Here is a 22,361-nt window from a genome sequence, read left to right as displayed (position 1 = left end):
ACTGCATTTTTTTGCTTGTACCATCATCCTTACAGGCTGGGATCACTTTCATGGGTGGACCGACCGACCGTAAGATAGACCATCGCTCAAAGTCTTCCCCATCAGACAACCCTAACAACTCAATCTGTTAGCAGCAAATCAATGCTTAAAAAACGGTCTGAAAACGGCATTTAAAGGGAAAAATCCAAAAGGAGGTTCTATCATCTGATTGGGGAGACTTTTTGGAGCTTGACCCTTCAATGACAGAGGCCTCACGTTAGGTAGCTCCACTTACACATTTCCCACCTCGTCAAAAATCGTATTGTTAAATCTGAAACCCAACTAATCCTTAGAAAAACGGAGCTGGCTCCTTCTTGAAAATGATAGGATCATCAATGATCAATCAACTTGGCCAATTCAAAATCAAAATTTTGACAGAGCAATCCGTCCACTGGTTTTTTGACCAATGATCTTATAGCATTATTGTGCGATCCATCCATAGAATACAAGATCATTATATCTTACTAATATAATATTACAAAAACTGAAATTTCTTGGAAGAAAAAAAGCTTTGATACTCAGGCAGAGTGTAATGTTTGATATGCAGGAGCTAAGTAATGGCACAGTGGCATACAAGTGACTCAAATTATAAACCATCCGAAGCATGGACCTTAATTTAGATGGATAATTAAAAAGATTTAAACAGATTATTTATAACCGACCAGTTAGGGGATATTAAATGGACGGTTGGAACCAAAAATAACCAACAGTCTGAATTCAACAAGCAAATGCCCATTAATCAAGAGTTTTAGGATTGCTTGATAGATCTCATTTTGGCCTGATGACCAAATCCACCATAAGGCCCACAATTTGTATGGTATATTTTGAGTTTAATGTGTGCCATGCATACAGCTTCTAATGCTCGACTATCAACCATCACACTTTGCCGGAGTATCGAATATCTCCCCAGTTACACCCGCCCTTTTTTTACTCACATACACAATTTCCATTTTGTACTGTTCCAAAATGGAAAATGGGTGTATGCAAATCAAATGGGCAGAAATACCAACTTCCCTTGAAAATGCATACCAAATGGGTGGAGCTTATTGTCTCAACCACAGCTGATAATCAGAACCCTTGTCGACAAACTTCTGCCAAGTCCCATCCAAACTATTCTCTTTGGAAGGGTTCCAATCAAAGTGGCCAAGTTTCATCACCAGGCAATCACCTATTCGAGCGACATATCCTTCAGTATTTGCATGGTATATCTTGACAGAGCTCCGGCAATGGATGCCAGCCCGCCTCCGGGCCTCGATTAGCTCTGTTATCGTGTCACGAAAGCCGAAATCATAGAAGTGGTCATAGAATACCACCGGCTGTAAAATGCAACAACTTTGAGATTAAGCAATGTCGTAATTTTAAAGCAGAAGATGATCGAGCTTCAGATGAATTGCAAAGGATTCAAAACTGTTTTAGATTTATCAGGAATCAAAGAGACAGAGAAACAGATATGGGAAACATCTCATTTTACAATAGTGGTAGCATTTAACATAGAGCTGTCAACAGGTCGGGTCCTAGAGTTCCTAGACTTGGTCCAATCAGCTTTGGATCTTGCCGGATCAGGTCCTTTCAGGTCTCGGTTTTGTTCTCAAGGAGCCAGACCTGGAACTTATTGGATTTTGGGTACCCGTCGAGTACCCATTGGGCCTTTGGGCCTTGGTTTCAAATCGGGTTTGGGTTGTGCCCACATCAAATAAGGGCAATTCCCATGGTTGGCCCACTTGAATGGATGGATTGGATCATACACGCATGCTAATTTGACACATGCGAGGTGTTGTGGCTTGCTGCACCTCATTCCATTGCTAGAAAACTAATATATATTTATATAATGTTCCTTTAAAATTAACTAGACCCAACCCAACCAGATTTTAATCACGTCCAAGATCAGGGACCTGGACCAAGATTGGGGTTTTTTCTAGGTCGAAATTGGTAAACTCAGAACCAACCCAATTTCTAAGCGGGTCTGAGAAATTGGACTGGACCCATTAAATTGGGTCGGATCTATGGGTAGCAGTGGCCCTTGGCAGCCCTTGACAGACCTAATTTAGCAAGAAGCCAGAAGTGAACATGGGAAATTGGAAGCATTATATATTGGGATTTGCAAGGGCAAACTAGTTTCCTGATGACCATATTCCAGACAACTGCTAAGAAAATTCGTGGTTTTCTTTGTTGCCAATATGGCACACGTGTGGGGAACACCACTGCAAACATGACCCATCCCAAAAATCAAGCCAGTGAATTGATTAGGTGGGCTGGCACACATATGACAAGAATTGATGGTTAGAAGAAAATGACTGATGGTCACATATTTTCAACGTACAAATATCGCCAACCATAGCCAATTCCAAGTAATTGGGATATGACTTAAATGATGATGGTAGAAGTATTGCCAACCAGATGACCAGCCTATATTTTGGTGAGGAAATATTCACCGGTGGACTGCACCGGATGAATGGTCAGGATTGTCAATGCCTGACACATTAGCCATGTGCCACAAAGGAAACCCTCAATCACACCCAGGTGGATCTCATCATGTCTCACTTTTCAAAGAGATTTTTGGCGTCTCTCTTAGCTACTCATGTACACAAACAAAACAAGTAGCAGATACGTATCTAAAGAACTTTTGCTAAGGGGGCGTTTGGATCATAAGTCGCTTACGATTAGTTACTTATACCACAAATAGCTTATCTTAGTTTCTACTTATTAAGAAGATAAGTGTGTTTGTTAATCGACATACGTATTAGCTTCACCTTTCTTTCGTCTCTCCTATATTTCTCTTCAACAACTTATGAAAAGTAGAAAAGCAAAAAAATTTAACTGAAGTGATTAACTACTTTTAAGCAAAAAAGTTACTTGTAACTAATCATAAACCAAACTTATCTAAAATAAGTTATTTATCTACTCTGCAAGTAGAAAAAGTAACTTATTTGGTGGTATCTAAACAGGCCTAAGTGTACACGTGTGCAATGAAGCTTGTGCACATGCCACGTGCCTGTGAGATCAATCCATCCATCAGGTTGAACTGAACTTATACATGTTTTTCCAAAAAATAAAATCTGGTCCGATGAGCATGTGGGCCCCAATATTGGAAACAGGTGGATGGGTTAGAAAACTTCAACCAGGGTTTTCAGAGCCATTCATTTGTTTTGCAAACTGTTGGCCAACTGACTAGTGGATCATCCTGATTCTTGGAATAGGACATCACTATAAAGGCGTCATTCTGATGGATGGATTGGATCCCGGACCTATCATGCCATACTGGCATGTGTGGTGTGTGCATAAGCTTTATCACACACACATGTGGGATTAGCATAGCCATATCTAAATTCATGCAAGAATTTGTTTAGAATTATCAAATAATATTCTGAAAATTCAGATTATAAAACCATAAGAATACCAGATCAAATCAAATCTTAAGACTTTTTTTTTTTCTTTTTTTTTTTGTAATTGATAAAAACAATAGAAAACCGAGATTTGGTCAATTTCTTAGTAGCATTGTATCAGCAATTTCATTGTGTTATATCCAAATCTAAATAAAGAAAACAAGCTTCAAAACCGTTAATGATGATGAAACCCAACCATTTTCTAAGGTTTGATCATGAGGCTCGCACACTTGCCTCCACATTGGTCTTTAAAATGGTGTTTTAAAATTTAAATAAAAAAAGAAAAAGAAAAAAGAGGAAACTGCTCTCTCTAATGGGCTACTTGGATTTGGGCAAAGTAGTGTTCTGATTAGTAGTAATGGACAACCGTACATGTCCATAGTTTGTTAACCCCCTTGTGCATGGGAACCAATGCACTTTTGGATAAGTAGTCATGAATATACGATCGTTAGGCCATGGGGTGAATAAGTGGAACTTGTCAATGATACTTTAGAGTTTTGGTGCAACTGAGGATCACACTCATCTACGCTTATGCATGACATGTTTCATGTGCCATGCATTTGACCATCCAACTTAAGCATCCCAAATGTGCATATGTGCCACAAACCAATGTTTAAGTTCTCCACACGTGCCACAATCTATCATGTCCATGTTGCAAGGTGTTTGACAAACAAGGGATGAAACAACTAGTCAACAACATGTCCATGACTAGGTAGCCCAACAGCATGTCATAGACTGCTAGTCATGACACAACTTTGACCGAGTCCAAGCACACTCTCAGGGGGATGCAGTGGCAAGCAATAGGGGCATGAATATAGCATGAACCTTGTTAGCAAAACTATTTTTAGGTACATCTTATGACTCATGTGTGATTTATTTATTTCAGATAAGATTTATTTTTAGGTGAAGTTAAATCAAATTACAATATTTAGATCATAAATCACATGACATACTTCGAAACTTTATCGACTGCACTTGTACTTTATTTAATCCAGTTACTGATAAAATGTAAGGACACCATTAACATTGGAAATAAATGCATATAAAGGATAAGAGATGTCAAATTAATTACCGTGCCAGGGTGCGTGAGAATGTATGCATACCCCTGTGCAAGCTTATCCCGTGGAAATGGCCAGTGCCCCTGAAGTAAGAAGAGAAGAATTAGAATTTCATTTTCATTTTTATGAACCTTTTTGCATGATGACAAAATCGCCTTCGAAACAACAGACATGTCCATGATAAGAGCCAATAGAAACTCAACTTGAGCATTTGGGTTCATTTCCAGCTTGTACTGCCCAAAGAAAACAAATAAGAGGTGTATACCATCAAGGCCATGGGCTAGAGCACAATGTTCATTTGCCACACCTCACTAAGCTGTGGCAACTCGTCCACCATACACTTGGTGTCATGCATGCCGATCGCAAGCCTTGAGATCATGGGCTTCATTGTGGATGTGGTACGAAATTAAAGTGACTAGATGATCATAACTTCCAAATGGTGACCATTAAATGGATGGTTAAAGTAAATAGCAAGCATTCCAAATTCAATGGGCAAAGTCATATGATTAGATCATTGTATCTGATTTTTGGGCTATGTCCATCCACAATGGGGCTGATGATTGTGTGGTCTTGCATGTAGGCCAGTCACTTGTATGGTAGATGACTTCCCACAACTTAAAGTTGTCGGCCAATGCACCATCTAGCCCCAAATTCAAACCTGTTGATCCGACATGATGCAGGCTGCATCTGGGCTGAACCGTTCTCCATTGTTGATCATGGTATAACCCACAACTTGGTCTCCAAAAGCCAAATTCGCAGAGAAGTATGTGGATCATTACTTTCTAACCAGGTGGACAGAAGAACCATCGACTATGGGATCTAAGTTGTCAGATGTGAGTGGAACCCAACAGTCCTGCAAAGCATGGATTCACTAATACTTGTTTTGCTAAATCAGTGTCAACCCTTTCCTCCTACAAAATAGGCATCAGGCTATCCTCATCCTACTATGTAAGTGTTGTTCAGCCTGACCTCTTTCTTCAGTTGTAGCTCCAATACAAAGTGGGAGGTCATCTCTACACCATGGGCCCCCCACTGGAAGAACAAATTTGGATGACAAGATCCCAAGGAACTAGACTGAGATGACCATTAGATGGTGGCCCATGTACTAGCAGAGCTTTGGGAAATTTTTCAGCCCCAGCAGGCCCTACACCAGATTGCTGGACCAAACAGCCCAACTGTCCATCAAGTACATGTCTAGCAACTTGCAGTCCACTTGAAGTTACGAATGTGTGGGTCATATGGTCATCCAGGTTGCTGTATGACTGTAATATGTGTCATACACTTGTAAGGCCCATCTTAACTCTTTTTGTTTGCATTGCGGCCCCTCATCTGTCATGTTTGAGAGCCCTAGGGTGCATGTATCAATTTTTAACAAGTGAGGGGCATTTTGGGTATTTTTGCTTTTTCTAACTAAAGTGAATAAAAGCAAGGGAGGTGGGGAATGTAGCCCTAATCCTTTTTTTCTCTTTTCCCATCCTCTTTCTCAACTCTCTTTCCTCCTCTTTTTCTCACGCATTTTCACAAACTACAGGCCCCATTTGTTAGCGTGTCAAATTATCAAATGACCCTAAAAAGTCCAACCATCCAGCCTCTCCTCTCACAACCGGACTCTATCTGACCTCTTAAGTTCTGTTATTTTCTAGGAAGCTTGGCTTTAATTTAATGTTGCATTTAGTGCGTTTTTCTATTGATTAGAACAGGGCTAGCGTTATTCCTATTGGTCAATATCAGGTAGCACTTTCTATTATAATTGGAGTTTAGAATCTCATAACACCCCCTCACATGTCCTAGGGATAGGATCAAGGTATAAAAAATGGTAACCGTGGGAACTGTTACACATTATGGGGCTGTAACAGCTGCTATGGAAAAAATGGCCCAATACGGGACTGATACATTTTTTTTTATATATAAGACCATAACAGCTGTTACAGCCCATATTATAACAGTACAGGCGGTAAGAGCTACCGCTACTGTTATTGAATACCTTGGATAGGATAGTTTTTGGCGTATTTATTTCTTTCTTTCTCAATTGAGTGTGGACAGGGACAGCTAAGGCCTCTTGTGATTCTCCTTGTGGTTCTTACCATTCTTAGAACCCAAGTTGGTGAGAACAGAATGCCTAAGGCTTGAACTCACCTTGTTCACTATGTACTGCGATCGTGCTTGTAGAGAGATATATCTGATACTGATACTGGAGAACCATATCCCTCTCCTATTAATAATGTGTTAGTCACATCAGGCTTATGTACTTTTGTCCGCTCTTTCTCTCTCCCCTAGATCTAATCTCCTCTTTCTTTCATTTCCTCTTCTTTCTACTAGGTATCGGAAAGGATCGGGTGCTGCATACCACTCTTTTCCTGACATCATCAGGCCATACAGATGATGCCATCTCCATATGGCTAAGGGCCCTCATGAATGAAGAAAAAATGTATAGGCTAGTAGAGTATGGTTTTAGAAGTTTAATGGTCATTTTTTTATGTGATTTTGGCGAGATCTGATTGAAGTTTTCTCAGATCTAAAGAAAAATTCAGGGAAAAGGCTAATGATTTCTTTTGCGTAGGTTTTTTTGTAGAGTTTTTTTTTTTTTTTTTTGGTGAAGATTTGTGGCATTGATCGGCTTTGTATAATACATTCCAATACTTTAGAAGTTGTATTGACCCAATCCATTGAGATTTGAGGTGTGGGTGAAGATTTTCTCTGGAGCATGTTGGCAGCCCGGCCCAAGCATTTTACTTTTTTCAGTAGATCCAGTCTACGATAGTTTCAAGTTAGATACTGATTGGAAGTAAATAAAATAGATATCTTTTGGTGATTTGGAGGCGTGGGTATAGAAGTTGGATATGGTCTCAAGGGAATTTTTATCTTTTGGCACTTCCACTAATGTGAATAAGGACCAAACCTAGAGAACAGGCCCAAACATGATCCTATCACCTCAGAAGCCCAAGAAGCCAAGTCTGAACCCAACCTGCAATCTTGATAAGCAAAGCTCCAAGCCTGCAAAAGCTCAGGTTAGGCTTGCCAGTTCAGGTAGGCTACCTAGCCCTTTGCTGCCCTAATTAATCTTTTAGTACAACATATTGGCAGGTCGCCATCATGTTGCATGTTTAAATTCTACACATGTACTAAAACACATACAAATAGATGGATAGGTATACCTGAGTGGATCCTGTATCATGGTTCTCTAGAAATGTGACAGCACGTGAAGGCCACCACCCCATCACTCCAGTTGGTTTTCCTTGAGGGTCGATCAATCTCCAATATTGGTTATGCAAAGCAGAATGGAGAATGCCCTGCATGAACATAGATATTCCAACATGTGAATATTGCAGTCATAAAATGAGATGAATGATCAAATAACATAAATGCATTCCATCATGCCACCTAAACTATTTATTCCTGCTAAGTTGGTAGTGTCACTACATATCATCAAATGGTAGTGTGTATTGGATAAAAGATACTTATTGATGATATAGTGTAATTACAGTCATCTCATACTTAGCCATGTTAATACATGGTATTATCTCCATTAAAAAAATGCAATTCCTACTTCTCTTCCTTTTTTGCATCTTTATATTTAAAAATTACATTCATTAACATTAAAAAGAATGTTCTTACAAAGCATGTCGCATATTTTGCATCTTGAAAGTCCATGTTTGACACCCACCCTGCATACATATGCAACGCTGAAATTCATGTTAATGTCTATGTTGCATAAGGTCTGAGGGTATTTTAATCTTTTGCATCATCATCATCATCTTCTTAGCCTTCTACGAACAGTTTGGGTGGGCTTCAAATGGTGATTGGGAAAAGTTTCACAATCAACTACAACCAAACATCAACCTTCTTTTATCCTGGATCTTGGAACCAGCCATGGCAGAGCTCACATGGATACCACTCAAAAAACCAATAATCCTGAACAGTAATTATGCCTAACCTAACTGTAACATGCACACCCCCAAGGGCAAACAAGCAAAGTAGGGTCATGGAGGAGCAGTTCCTATCAAATTGCTAAGCAAAAAACTCACTAATGCACCACAATCAAACAAGGTGGAATGGACATGCAAGTAGTTGTCTTCAAAGAATAACACAGATCACATCGATAAATGCTTAGAAAACACCACTCATATACCAACACAATTGCGCCCAACACTGCACTTGATCCCAACTAGTTTGCATATCATATCCTTCAGCCCAAGTCATGCTGCACACATGCATAACACAATCATGCCCAACACGATAATGTTATGGTTTTACATTTTGCATACCATATGAATTTCCTTGATACTTGTCTTGGTTTAAAGTTCAAAATCATTGCATGATCCACAGGCTCTCCTTGGTACTGAATATCTAAGAATGGGCACCTCTTATTTTAAAGCCAAGCAACAACCACAAATTCTTCATTTAGTCTCAAACACCCATACAAGATTGCCCATCCTCTTCCCTTGAGATATTGGCAAACTCCTTGCAAATCAACACCCGAGATAGAATCCTTCCTGTTATTGTCCCTACTCCCCAGGAAACCTCCCAGGCCTTCTTCACATAAAGAATTCAAGCAGCCAGACAATTTGTCCTCTCATTTTAATGTTTTGTTTTTTTTTTGGCTTCTCAAGCTTTTATTTCAGTATTGATCTACTTCATGCATATTAGATTTCATAAATTTAACTGTAATTTCATAATCAGAACAGAACACCGAATTTTGGCAGGACAGTCTTTTCATCACCATGTCCTATCTGGCCAAATCCTGGAAAACATACTGAATATGTACAGAACTTGCTTGAGACAATATCAATTCAGTCTATTCTTTTCAAAATTGGAGTTAGGACATGGTATGTAGTGCTAGGCCAAAATGAGTCGATTAAACTTTTGAGACAATCAGTGAGTTGTTAGATATGGCAAACAGGATTGTAGCTTTTTTAACTGGAAGTGAGGCCTAGAGGCCCTGCACACCATGGCTGACAGATTTTCTATACTTTTCACAATTTGAACACGTTAAAGTGCTCAAATCTTAAACATGATAAATTGTTCTAAGAGAAACACTACTCTCTGTTTGATGTTTGCATAGTCCCTAAGTAACACTTCCCTGAGAGGGAATGATGATCAAACTAAATTATTTTCTAATAGAAGTTCCACCATCTGTTTTCTACGCATGCATTACTCAGGATTCAGGAAGTCCAAATAGTTATTATAGCCAAATGCTGGTATGCTCAATGCATCATTTCGAACATGACACAATAACAATACTGGTACTGGATATTCTAGGGTATTCATAGGACGTGTTTTAACTTCATATTGTTTTTGATTCATTATTAAAAAAATAAAATAAATAAAAAATAAAAATAAATCTGATTATTTTCTTTCATTCTTGTCTCTGTGTTTGTAGTTTACACAGTAAATAAACATTATCAGTATCACTAAATTTTGCATACTCAAAAAATTAAAAAAACAATACGTTGTTTAAAATGCTAAAATAATAAGGATTAAATATTTCAGGTAGAAACCAGAAAACTAAATACGAATAACATTTTACAAAATGGTATAGCTCTATCCATATTCTTATCCACATCCTCAACTTCTGAGAGACAGAGAACTCTTATCCCTTTTCCTTAACTGCGTCCATATCAATTTCTTATATAGGTATTATCACCAAAAAGTACCTTTGAAGTGACATCAAATGCAGATGAAGTACCACCCGTGGCATTGATCCAATTAACAATTCGTTGGCGATGAGCATCTGGGAAGGCAAAACAAGTTCATAATCAGGAAAGATTTCTATATCTCCAAATAAGATGACAGGGAACAAATAAGGTTTAAAATTTCCTGATGTCAGTTGAGTTTCCAGTGCGTGGACAAAACCCAAAGTTCTGGACACATGTTGACATACTGTATGCTTTAGAGCATAATTCAAAAAGAATTTTAGATAATTGAAATTCTCTGAAATTCCAATGACATGTCATATTTGTTTTAGTCAATGTTTTCCGAATCATTATAACATAATGTATAGCACCCTTGGGATACTTATACATAATGGTTATTGCATGAGATACATTGGTTGTATTGCGCAACATATCACTGTTGTTGGGAAACATTGAGAAATTGGTCAAATTTTTCAATGAAACTTGGGGGATTGTTAAAAAATAAAAATAAAATAAAAAAATCAATACATACTTAGAAATCAAAACATCACAAAAAACAAGTGCACATAATAGGTTTCCTTTGTATGGGTCCTAACCTATCGTTGTTTGACTTAACTAATGTAAGTATATTCAAAGTCAATTAATATAATTTATAAATATAAGAAGATATGTATGGAAACACAAGCAATACATTCAAAAGCAAAAGAAGTAGAAAAATGGAAATATAATTGTGAATACTATGTGTGGTTGTGGCTCAGACCCATAGAGTTGCGTGGTGGCTTGAAATCCTCATCTCCATTTTGACGGGGTTGGGCATAGTACTTTTGCTCCACAAACCAACAATACTATGCCCAGGTCAAAGTAGAATGATAATACCAGTGAAGATATTCTCTAACATAATGCTGGTACTCATCTAATTTGAGAAAATTTGGATTTTTTTTTTTCCAATTTTCCGCAAATTGTCCCATCTTGCCCCAAATCACAAAATTTGAGTGCATGTGATGATGATTTCATCAAACGCTCCTGAATATTCTAAAATGGGGACCAATTGACCGCTAATCGAAGTGGAATTTTGTAAAATATATATATCTTTAACATTTATAATTAATATTTAATTAAAAAATATTTTTTTCTGAAAAATCCCCAATTTACCATGAATCGTTATATCAATTTCCATACATATTCGATTTTGTGTTTCTACAAAAAGATTGCAATCGATTTGTAGAAATTAAAATTTGAATTTTTCCCAATTTTCTGCAACTTGGCCCATCTCCACTAAATCTCGAAAAAGAAGCACTCCAAATCCATGATTTTTCATGGAAAACATGAATCATGGATTTATAACCATTTGACACTGATTTAACATGATTTATAGCAAAAAAAAGGATCGGAAATCGAAAAAGCTCATCAGATTGAATAGGTGGGATATATCGGCACTACTTGTGCATTTCATATCACACAGGTGGGATACAAAATAGATCATAGGATAAATGGGCCGATATCATTGATACTGAAAACATTGGTTTTAGTGAGATTTAGATAAGAACAATAAATAAAAAGAGATGGTAAAACAATCCCATTGTGAAATTTCATTTCCATCATTGGATAAAAGATGTCAACATTTCAAAATTTTGGTTAACATTAAAAGGATTAGAGTCAACCATCGGTAATAAACAGAATGACTAATATACACATATATCAATTTTAGTTTAAAATGTTAGTGCTTCCTCAATGGACAAGAAAGGATATCATAAATTTATATAGATGGGCAGAAACAAAAAATGATTTTTAGCACAACATTTGAACATGGCACAACATAGGAATAAGACATTTCAAACTTTTAGATTTCTGGTGCAATTTCTGAGGCACAAATCAAAATCATCTGGGATATGCCAATCCCTCATTCTAAACTTGTTGATATCAGCTGTCAGTTGTTAATCACTTGATACATTTACGGCCTGTTTGATTTTTCATGTCAATTGTAATTACCTTGTAAATGGGTAATAATTACTTAGGTAATTACTGCATCTTTCCCAATACAGACAGTGACAGCATACTTTTTTAACACTAAAATCGAGAAATTTGCAAAATAAATGTGGAGCCCACCGTGATGTATGTGGCTTATCCACACCATCCATTCATTATTCCAGCTGAATTTAGTGCATGAGCCCAAAAATGAGGCAAATCCAAAGCTCAAGTGGACCACACCACAGGAAACAATGAGAATCGATCGCCTACCGTTAAAAACTTTTTGGGGCCCCTAAAAGTTTTGGATCATGCGGATATTTGTGTTTTCCCCTTATCCATGTCTGTGTGACCTTACGAACCGGTTAGATGACAAACAAACCTCAATGTGGGCCCAATGAAGGAAACAACTTTCAACGGTGGACGAATTAAGGTCATTTTTTCTTTCGTGTGGGCCACTCAAGCGTTGGATCTGCCTCATTTTTCGGCTTATGCCCGAAAATGTTCTGATAAAATAGATGGACGGCACGGATATGTCATATACATCACGGTGGGGCCCATAAATTTAAGTCAATACTTTTGGACCAATTTTCGAGGTGGAATTACGCACCCATTTTCAAACCAGGTGAAAAAGTAATAATCACTTATTTACCAGGGATTTACATGGAACATGGAAAATCAAACAGGCCCTTAATGAAAAGACCCATGACATTGAATCAATATCTCAATATTAAATCCTTCCAAGATGTCGGTTCAGTGAATCTATGAATGTGGACACATTACTTGAAAGAAGTACTCTATTGAGCGATGCAAACTCGGAGAGCTAGATTTCCAAAATCAAGCAATTAAAGCCAATCTATAGTTACAACAGTTACCTTGATTGTAACATAAATTTCCGCCTTCATAGGCCAAACTATCCCAATATTCTCCAATGGCAAATGCAGGATTTGAAGCTTCGATATATTCCTTTACATATCCACCCGAGAAACCTCTGCAGCAAATATTAGAGGTCTCATCTACTACTAGTAGTGGTTCATGAAACAAATATAGAAACCAAAAATCCAAGCTCTAAACATTTAATCATTAGGAAAAGTTGCTGCAACACCACATATAAATATAATAACTAAAGCATAAATATTAAAAATAAAAAAATAAAAAATCAAAGAACTCTATCACCTTACAAAATCAAGGCGCCATCCATCAAAACCAATATCATTCCGCAGCCAATTTAACCACTCCTTGATATCTTTCCTTACAAATTCTTGGGAATGATCGATGTTTGGAGCTGCATGAAATATATCACCTGCACAGATAATAGGAACACAGGTGATCAAAATTTTACAGATAAAATTAATAACTCATAATTAATAGTGCTCCCAAATCCATTAAAATCTAATTTCAAACACAATGAAGAAGAAAGGGGGGTTATGTCCATAAATACTAGGCATATGTAATGACTGAATACAATATTTTAGCATTCACTTATTTCAGCAGGTTATCGAATGAACAGGAAAACAACTTCAACCTCAGATAAATTAAGCTCAATATCAACATAACTTTTCCTTTTGTTAAAAGAAAATAATATTTTTTTTCTTGTTTGTTCATGAAAGTTTTATATTTAAAGAAGGTACAAATGGAAAAGGCAGAGGTAAGAATAATTAAGAACTCAACTAGCTATAGGAGTTCCAGTCGAAATCAAAGTGTAATTGAAGCAGGAGAAACTGATCATGTTAACTATGGTCACTTTGGCCACAAAAATGGAAATCTCTTGAGAATTTTCGGTCCTTTTATATAAGGAAAAAAACTCATTTTGAAAAAAAGAGTTTCATCTTTCACCAAAAACCCTCAACGCCCCTTTAAAATTCTTAATAGATTCTTTTAAGAGGTAATGCAAACTTTATTAAAGGCAAAACAAAATTGGAGAAAGAAAGGAGCAGGATGGTGGGAAATCATCCCACAACCCAAAAAGCTACACATACAATGAAACGCCTCGAGCACAAATGACATCCTCCTTTTGAAACCCTTAAATATGGGCATCCCCAAGGCCCAAAATCAAACCCTTCTTGACTTTCTTAAATACTGCCTCCTAACATGCTGACTTGTTGTCGAACAACCTATTGTTGCATTCCTCCCATATAGACCAGAAGATCGCAAACATAGAAACATCAAATTGCTCCCCTTTTCTTTCCTTGAGCAGTCCTGATCCAAGCTTGCATGATTAGACCCTGAGATACCTTAATTGATTTTGTCTCCACTTTTCTGAAATGGAAACTGAAATTGTTTCCACCAAAACAGTTCATTCTAGCGGGAAAATTGATACACCTATTGAAATGGATTGGCAATTATTATCATAAAACAAATGTGGAATGGCGTTTGGATTCCATAAGATTAAACGACTTTTATAAAAAAAAAAAAAAAAAATTACACACGCACACACACCACCACACACTCACGCCGTAGTGGAATTTCACCACCTATGGGTACTCGAACCCTCAATCAGGTATTGAAACTCCTGAGAGTCTACCACCGGAGTAAGAGTAAGGACCCAAGATTAAACGACTTCAATATGCTTTCCTTTCCACTGATAAATCAAGCAAGAAAAGGTAAAAGAGCATCTAACCATCTAGACAAGTTCAGTAATTCACAAAGCAAAGCACAACCACCATTCACTTACAAGAAGTGGAAGTAGACATGCATATTCAACAACTTCACATCCTAGCATCTCGGTTAAACATTTCGTTTGTTCATGTTGGGAGAGAGGCCAACACTGTGGCATATCCACCAGCTACAGAAGGATCTCACTGGTTGTTCATATGTATCGGAGACTCTTTTCCTATTTCTTGATGTACATTTTCTTTGTTGTATTTTTAACTCTATATTTCAGGAAAAAAAAAAGTGCAAGTGGGGAAGTTTTAAAATTTTGTGCATATTGTATCCAAATGTCATTGATCAATGCATTTCAAACTTGAATGGAATGATGTTAAGGTCACTGTCTGTACCACACATTTGGAAATTAGAAGAGTGCAATCCCACAGGCACAATCTGCCATGTCTTCCATTTTTCAAACTGTCAACATGAGTTAAGCTTCTTTTTTAAGTTGAAAACTAAAAATAGAGATGTTGAAGTAAGTGAGCCTACACCCTGTTAGAAATGAGATTGATCTGTTGGGGCAATCAAGTGTTGTTGTAAGTAGCAGAGAGGATACCCTCTGCACTCATAGAGATATTCCACGGTTAATGTTATCAAGATATCAGGTTTAATGAGCAAAACAACAAATGATGGTGTAAAGTTCATTCAGTTGATATTTTCAATGACTAAGATAGCTTATCCAGAAACTATCAGATATATTAATAAGCGAAATTCATTGTCAATTTGATTCATATAACTCTTAACATGAATTAGGTACGGAATGATGGAATTGCATGGTTCATAGTCTATGCAGTTAGATAACAATAATCTAGATACGAAGAACAAATTTTGGCTGCAATGGTTGGCCTTCAAGGAATAATTGAACTTATCAGATGATTGCATACCACTTGAAGGATTTCCACGCCCCTGAAAGTTTGGATCATCACAAACTATTGCTTCAGGTCCCCATGCAAGTTTGCCACCAAAAATATTCCACACACCATTTGGACTCTGTAATTAGTAAACATAGTATGATAAGATGATCTTGGATACTTCAAAAATGATAGAATGAAATGAATAAAAGAAAACAACCTTCAAATAAAGTTTCATGCATGAGGGTAAATTGAACAAAACACCCCTAATCTAATTTTTAATTTCTCCCATACCAATTTGGCAATAGTTACAAATTATAATGACAGTTACAGCAATTACAAATGTCCCCTGGCAGGAAACAATGTTGACAATTACAATATGAGAAAAATTCTGCTATACAACTTACTGTCCGTAATTTTGTCAATCAAGCATTGAGCCCTACTGGTTCAGGCCATCAACAAAATAAATTTTATTTGCCCGATAGGGTAGGTTAAGCTCTGTATTTTATCGTTATGTTTAATGAAGTTTTGATGCAAGCAAAACCCAAATCCCACATGTGAACTCCACATGATCACACGTGGATCCATAGTTACAGATGGACATTTAGTTTAAAGTGCAAAAGTAACTTGGGTTTGGAACATTACAAATAGATCTTTGCTAATGGTAGGCCCAATTTGTTCATAATTTGGTATATAAAGTACATTGAACGCATGCAATACCAAAGGAAGAAATGATACAGGACTGATGCAGCCAATCTGCAGAGAACTAATGTTATGATACAATTAAAATTTAAGATGAATCCAAAGACAGTCAGAAAGATGTGAAAAATATGTTTGACAACATTCAGAGGTCAGAACATTATAGTTTCAATCCGGAAAACTTATGAGTATGAATCCTTTCAAGTTCAGAACAATGGTCGTGCCTGTAAATATTCTTCAATATGCATACCCTACAACCTGCTCTAAATGGAGGTAGTCATGAAACTGTGTAAAAATTTATTTGCCCACACCTGTTTATGAGCACATCGATGATTTAGTACAACATCTCCCAAGGCCTGCATAAATGCACAGCACATTTAGATTGAAGGAAAAAAGTGTGAAAAATCTCCTACTTGTCAACAATTGAGTAGGGAATTTATTGGCAAACGTTACTGGCATCAGTTGAAGAATAAAAATTACTAAACAAATCAGCAATATGAAACCAACAAGCATATGTTTTTTTCAATATAAGCAAGAGAAGACATAACATGAATTTAAATACTGACTTATTTTTTTCAGTGAAAAGCTCCATTGCTGAATGAAGAAAAATATAAAGGGTGCATGCAAATCAAAACATGCATTAAGAAGAATGCAGCTTGGGAAGAAATGAAACCCTTAACTCTGAAATTGAATTGGCGAAGAAGCAAATATTGTCATTATTCATAAAAAATATTGTTACCAAAAAGAAAAAATGACATCTCTCTCTCTCTCTCTCTCTCTCTCTCTAGCCCAGTGTGAAAATGCCCCTGCATTACCAACGCCCTGAGTACATTTATGAGAGTGATGACCCAAGTGTTGAGACCATTTATGGGTAAATTCCTTGTGGTGTATTTTGATGACATTCTTATATATAGCATATCAAAGGAACAACATCTCCACCATCTGAGGCAAGTTTGTGGGATCCTCAGAACTGAAAAGCTATACACCAACCTTAAGAAGTGCATATTTATGTCAAAGAGCATTATCTTCTTAGGGTTCATCGTATCATCTGAGGGCACGAGAGCGAACCCCGAGAAAGTCCAGGCCATAGTTGAATAGCTCGAACAGCGCAATATTCATGAGGTGCGAAGCTTTCACAGCTTGACAACTTTTTATAGGTGGTTCATTAGAGGATTTAGCTCCATTATGGCTCCCATCACGGATTGCATTAAGAAAGGGGAGTTTGTATGGATTAAAGCTGCTTCTAAAACTTTTAAGGAGATTAAGGGCAAGATGAGCGAAGCCCCCGTCATGCGCCTTCCAGACTTTTCTAAAGTCTTTGAGGTCGCGTGTGACGCATTTGGGGTAGGTATAGGTGGCGTGCTTAGTCAAGAAGGGTACCTCGTTGCTTATTTTAGTGAGAAGTTGAATGAGGCAAAGCAACGGTATTCCACCTATGACAAAGAATTCTATGTGGTCGTCCAATCCTTGCGCTATTGGCCGCATTATTTATTACCGCAAGAATTTGTCTTGTTCTCTGACCACAAGGCCTTACTTTACCTCAATTCCCATAAGAAACTAAACCTTATGCATGCTAAATGGGTCCAATTTCTTCAGGAATACTCTTTTATTCTTAAACATAAGGCTGGGGTCGAGAACAAACCTATTGATGCCCTTAGTCATTGTGTGGCACTTCTCCAAAGTATGAGAGTGGAAGTGACTGGGTTTGATCGGCTGAGAGAGGAGTATCCTACATGCCTAGACTTTGGAGGTTAGTATGCGTCACTACGAGATGGTCAGTCGACCGACAGTCGTGAGTTTGTCATCATCGATGAGTTCCTATTTAAAGGTGACAGACTTTGCATTCCCAATACCTCCCTCCATGATTTACTAGTTTGGGAACTTCATGCAAGAGGGGTAGCCGGTCATTTAGGGAGAGACAAGACCATTGCCCTTGTGAAGGATAGATTTTATTGGCCAAGTCTCAAGCAAGATGTAGCCAAGATTGTTGGGCAGTGCAAGACTTGTCAACTAACAAAGAAGAGGAAGCAAAATACAGGATTGTATACGCCTTTACCAGTACCCCATGCTCCATGGCAGGATATTAGTATGGATTTCGTGTTGCGCTTACCGAAAACTATCAAGAAACACAATTCCATATTCGTGGTTGTGAACCGTTTTTCCAAAATTGCCCATTTCATTCTGTGCTCGAAAACGTCAGATGCCTCTAATGTGGCTAAGCTTTTCTTTGGGGAAGTAGTGCATTTACATGTTCTACCTAAGACCATAGTGTCTGATTGTGATGTATGCTTTATAATCTATTTTTGGAAAACACTATGGTACATGATGGGGACAAGGCTTCAATTTTCATTTGTCTATCACCCTCAAGCAGACGTTCAAACTGAAGTTGTCAAAAAGAGTCTTAGAAATCTGCTTAGTTGTCTTGTGGGTGATCATGTCCGAACTTGGGATACCATTTTGCCTATAGCCAAGTTAGCATATAATAGTTTCATCAATAGGTCCATAGGCATGAGTCTATTTGACGTTGTGCATAGCTACAAACCTAGGAAACCTATAGATCTCATACCTATGTCTGTGTCCCATAGGTCATCACAAATATCATCGCTATAATCATCACAAACTCTTGTAGGCATGAGTCCATTTGAGGTTGTGCATGGCTACAAACCTAGGATTATGAATGATACTCTTTTGATTTTCATGATATTTGTAATGATTATAGCGATGTTTGTGTTTTTTTGTTAAATATCTTAATTTGGCTATTTGATCTCACATGTTACTTGGTTCATAAATCAATCCTGCATCACTACTACAATTTTTTCGAAGGCAATTTAGTTACTTGGAAAACTTAAAAGCACACAGTTGTTGCTCGATCCAGCACTATGGCAGAGTATCATGCTATGGTGAATATCATATGTGAAATTATGTGGTTGAATAGTTATGTTATTGAATTGGGAATTCTTGTGAAAACTCATATGCCTATGTATTGATGATGATTAAGCTGCAATTCATATATATTCTAATCCTAGTTTTCATGAGTAGACAAAACATATTAAAGTTGATTGTCATTTTATTCATGATAAGGTTGTTGCTAGTATAATTTCCACTCCGTTTGTTTCGTCTTCTGCTCAATTAGTGGATATCCTCACTAAGGCTCTTACTGTAGAAGTTGGATGATGTATTCTTTGCAAGCTGGGCATGATTGATATCTATGCCTTGGCTCAAGGAGGGAGTGTAGACATCTGCGTGTGGACCTTTGGGTCAAGGACCTTTGTCCTTGGGTTATTTTTCTTTAATAAGTTATCTGTTTTCCTCTTTTGCCCACTTTTCTTCTTTGAGTGCTAAGGGCATATTTGTAATTGTAAATCTCCACACATTATAATTAAGGGTTGGATGTCCAACCCTATAATGTTTTTTTTTTCCTTCTCAAATTCTTTTCTTCTCTGATAGTTTAGACCACTAAACCATGGGCACCACTTGTACAAAGTGAAAGCCTGGCGATAATATACAAATATCCGTCCCAAGCATTACATATTACATCATTATAGTAATCCCAATGAGTTGTTGAACTAACCCCATATGACAAGGTAGACCCTTTCTACTAATTCATTCAAAGCAATATACAATAGTTTTTAGTTCGCAGTCCTAGTGGCTTATATTGGAAAAGAGCAATTATATCCGTGTTTTCCTATTATAATATCAATCATCATCATCATCATCATCTAAGCCTTATCCTCTGAATGCATTCATTTCTAATTCTATCCTTGTCTTGCCACTTATCCATATCAACATCCTCATTTCAGCTACGCTCATCTTATAAACATGTTGCTCCTTAATTGCCTAACATTCCATTACATAAAGTATTATAGGTTTATAGCCATCCTATAAAATTCCCTTTCAGTTTGAGTGGTACATAACAATCACATAAAACTGCAAAGGCCCATATCCATTTCTTCCACCTGCTTGAATTCTATGAGCAAAATCCTTCTTAATCTCTCCATCCTCATTAGTTATTGGCCCAAGATATCAAAAGTGGTCATTTTGGGAATTGGTCGGCATTTACTAATTCCTCGTTCTCACTCCTATTGCTATTAAAATTGCACTCCATGCACTTTGTTTTAGCCTGACTAATTTTAAGTCCATTGGATTCTAAAGCACATCTCCATAAATCTAGCATTATGTCTTCCAAAATCACCGTGTTAGTCCAAACAATTTCGTTTGACCCAGTGGGCACCCCATTGCTTATTTTAGTGAGAAGTTGAATGAAGCAAAGAAATGATACTCTACCTATGACAAGGAGTTCAATGCGGTTGTGTAGTATTTGTGCCATTGGCGTCACTATCTTCTACCGCAAGAATTCATCTATTTTCTAACCACAAGGCCTTGAGATATCTAAACTCTCAGAAGAAGCTGAACCCAAGGCATGCCAAGTGGGTCCAATTTCTTTAGGAGTATTCATTTGTATTGAAGCACAAGGTCGGGGATGAAAATAAACCAATTGATGCCCCTAGCCACAGGGTGATGCTACTCCAATCCACAAGTATTGAGGTCATTGGGTTCGAGCGTTTGAAAGAAGACTATCCATCGTGCCCAGATTTTGGAGAGGTGTACGCATCATTGTTAGGTGATCAGACGAAGAATGATGGTGAGTTTGTCATTGTTGACGATTTTCTATTCAAAGGTGATAGACTCTGCATCCCTCATACCTCTCTCTAGGATTTTCTAGTTTGGGAGCTTCATTCTGGAGGGGTAGATGGTCATTTTGGGAAGGACAAGACTATTGCCCTTGTGAATAACATATTTTAATGACCAAGCCTCAAGAGAGATGTTACCAAAATTATTGGGCAATGCAGGACTTGTCAACTGGCAAAGCAAAGTAGGCGGAACACAGGGTTATACATGACTTTGCCAGTAATTCACGCTCTGCGGCAAGACATTAGCATGGATTTCATGCTTGGACTTCCCAAGACTATCAAAAAACATGACTCTATCTTTGTCGTGGTGGACCCTTTTTCTAAAATGACCGGCTTTCTGTCGTGTTCATAAACATCGGATGCCTCCGATGTAGCTAAGATTTTCTTTAGGGAGGTGATTCGTTTGCATGGTTTGTCGAACACGATGGTATCTGATAGGGATGTGCACTTGATGAGTTACTTTTGGAAGACACTTTGGCATATGATGGGCACAAGTATAGCTGGGCATTGAGTCGAGTCGGACCGAGTTAGGGCTGACCCGACTCGATCCGTTTTTAAAATAGACCTAACCTAAACTCGACCCGACTCGGTACCAAATCTAGCATGCTCGACCCGATCCAAATCTGGGTCTAGCCTAGACTAATCCAAACCAAGTCCAACCCGGTCACAAGTACCAGGTCAGGTCGAGTCAGCACCAAGTCGGGTCGAGTGCAGCAAGTATCCATGGGCTAAAATCATAACTCAAAACCTAGGTGCACTTGCCAGAATTGTAGCCTCTCCATCAACTACATGTATGCAGCCTCTCCATCAGCTACATGTATGTATGTATGTACATACGTACGTACGTATGTATGTATTTATGTATGTACAAGTTGATTTTAGGTCGAGTCGAGTTTCGAGTCAAGTCAATACCAAGTTGGATTTCGAGTCGAGTTGAGTTACTAGGTGATCCGAACTTGACTCGGTTTGAGTTCGAATTGGACAAAGTCTACTCGATTCGGATCAACTCACCCACTCAGTTCGGATCGAGTCGAGTCAGGTCGAGTCTAAACGAGTCGGACGAGTCGAGTTTGCCGAGTCAAGTCATCCCGTGCCCAATTCTAGGCACGAGACTTCAATTCTCTTCGGCTTACCATCATCAAACTGATGAGCAAGCGTATAGGAGCCTAAGAAACCTGTTGCGTTGTTTAGTGGGAAACCATACTAGAACCTGGGATGCAGTTTTACATATTGCAGAGTTTACATACAACAGTTTTGTAAATAGGTCCACAAGTATGAGTCCATTTGAAGTCGTGCATGGGTACAAACCTAAGAAGTGTATAGATCTCATCTCCATGTCCATCTTACATAGGCCATCCGAGTCAGCATTTACATTTGCACAGCATATCCATGA

The 22,361-nt window shown here is 37.9% G+C and overlaps 1 protein-coding gene across 4 annotated transcripts in view; it reads right to left on the bottom strand.

The window, feature by feature from the left end:
• Window positions 1-352: 352 nt before the first annotated feature.
• The window catches only part of LOC131219319 (uncharacterized), a 64,099-nt gene continuing 42,090 nt past the window's right edge, over window positions 353-22,361 (bottom strand). For all 4 annotated transcript variants that reach the window (XM_058214383.1, XM_058214382.1, XM_058214384.1 and 1 more), the window contains 8 exons: window positions 16,589-16,633; window positions 15,612-15,717; window positions 13,255-13,381; window positions 12,954-13,069; window positions 10,135-10,211; window positions 7,636-7,770; window positions 4,495-4,563; window positions 353-1,355 (listed from right to left, as the gene is read on the bottom strand). In XM_058214383.1, the coding sequence (XP_058070366.1) occupies window positions 1,083-1,355; window positions 4,495-4,563; window positions 7,636-7,770; window positions 10,135-10,211; window positions 12,954-13,069; window positions 13,255-13,381; window positions 15,612-15,717; window positions 16,589-16,633 (948 nt within the window). In that variant the 3' untranslated portion in view covers window positions 353-1,082. The remainder of the gene's footprint in view (window positions 1,356-4,494; window positions 4,564-7,635; window positions 7,771-10,134; window positions 10,212-12,953; window positions 13,070-13,254; window positions 13,382-15,611; window positions 15,718-16,588; window positions 16,634-22,361) is intronic.

The sequence above is a fragment of the Magnolia sinica genome, chromosome 11 (assembly GCF_029962835.1).
Source record: "Magnolia sinica isolate HGM2019 chromosome 11, MsV1, whole genome shotgun sequence".
In the NCBI taxonomy this organism is placed as follows: domain Eukaryota; kingdom Viridiplantae; phylum Streptophyta; class Magnoliopsida; order Magnoliales; family Magnoliaceae; genus Magnolia; species Magnolia sinica.
This window is presented reverse-complemented; position numbering and strand designations above follow the sequence as displayed.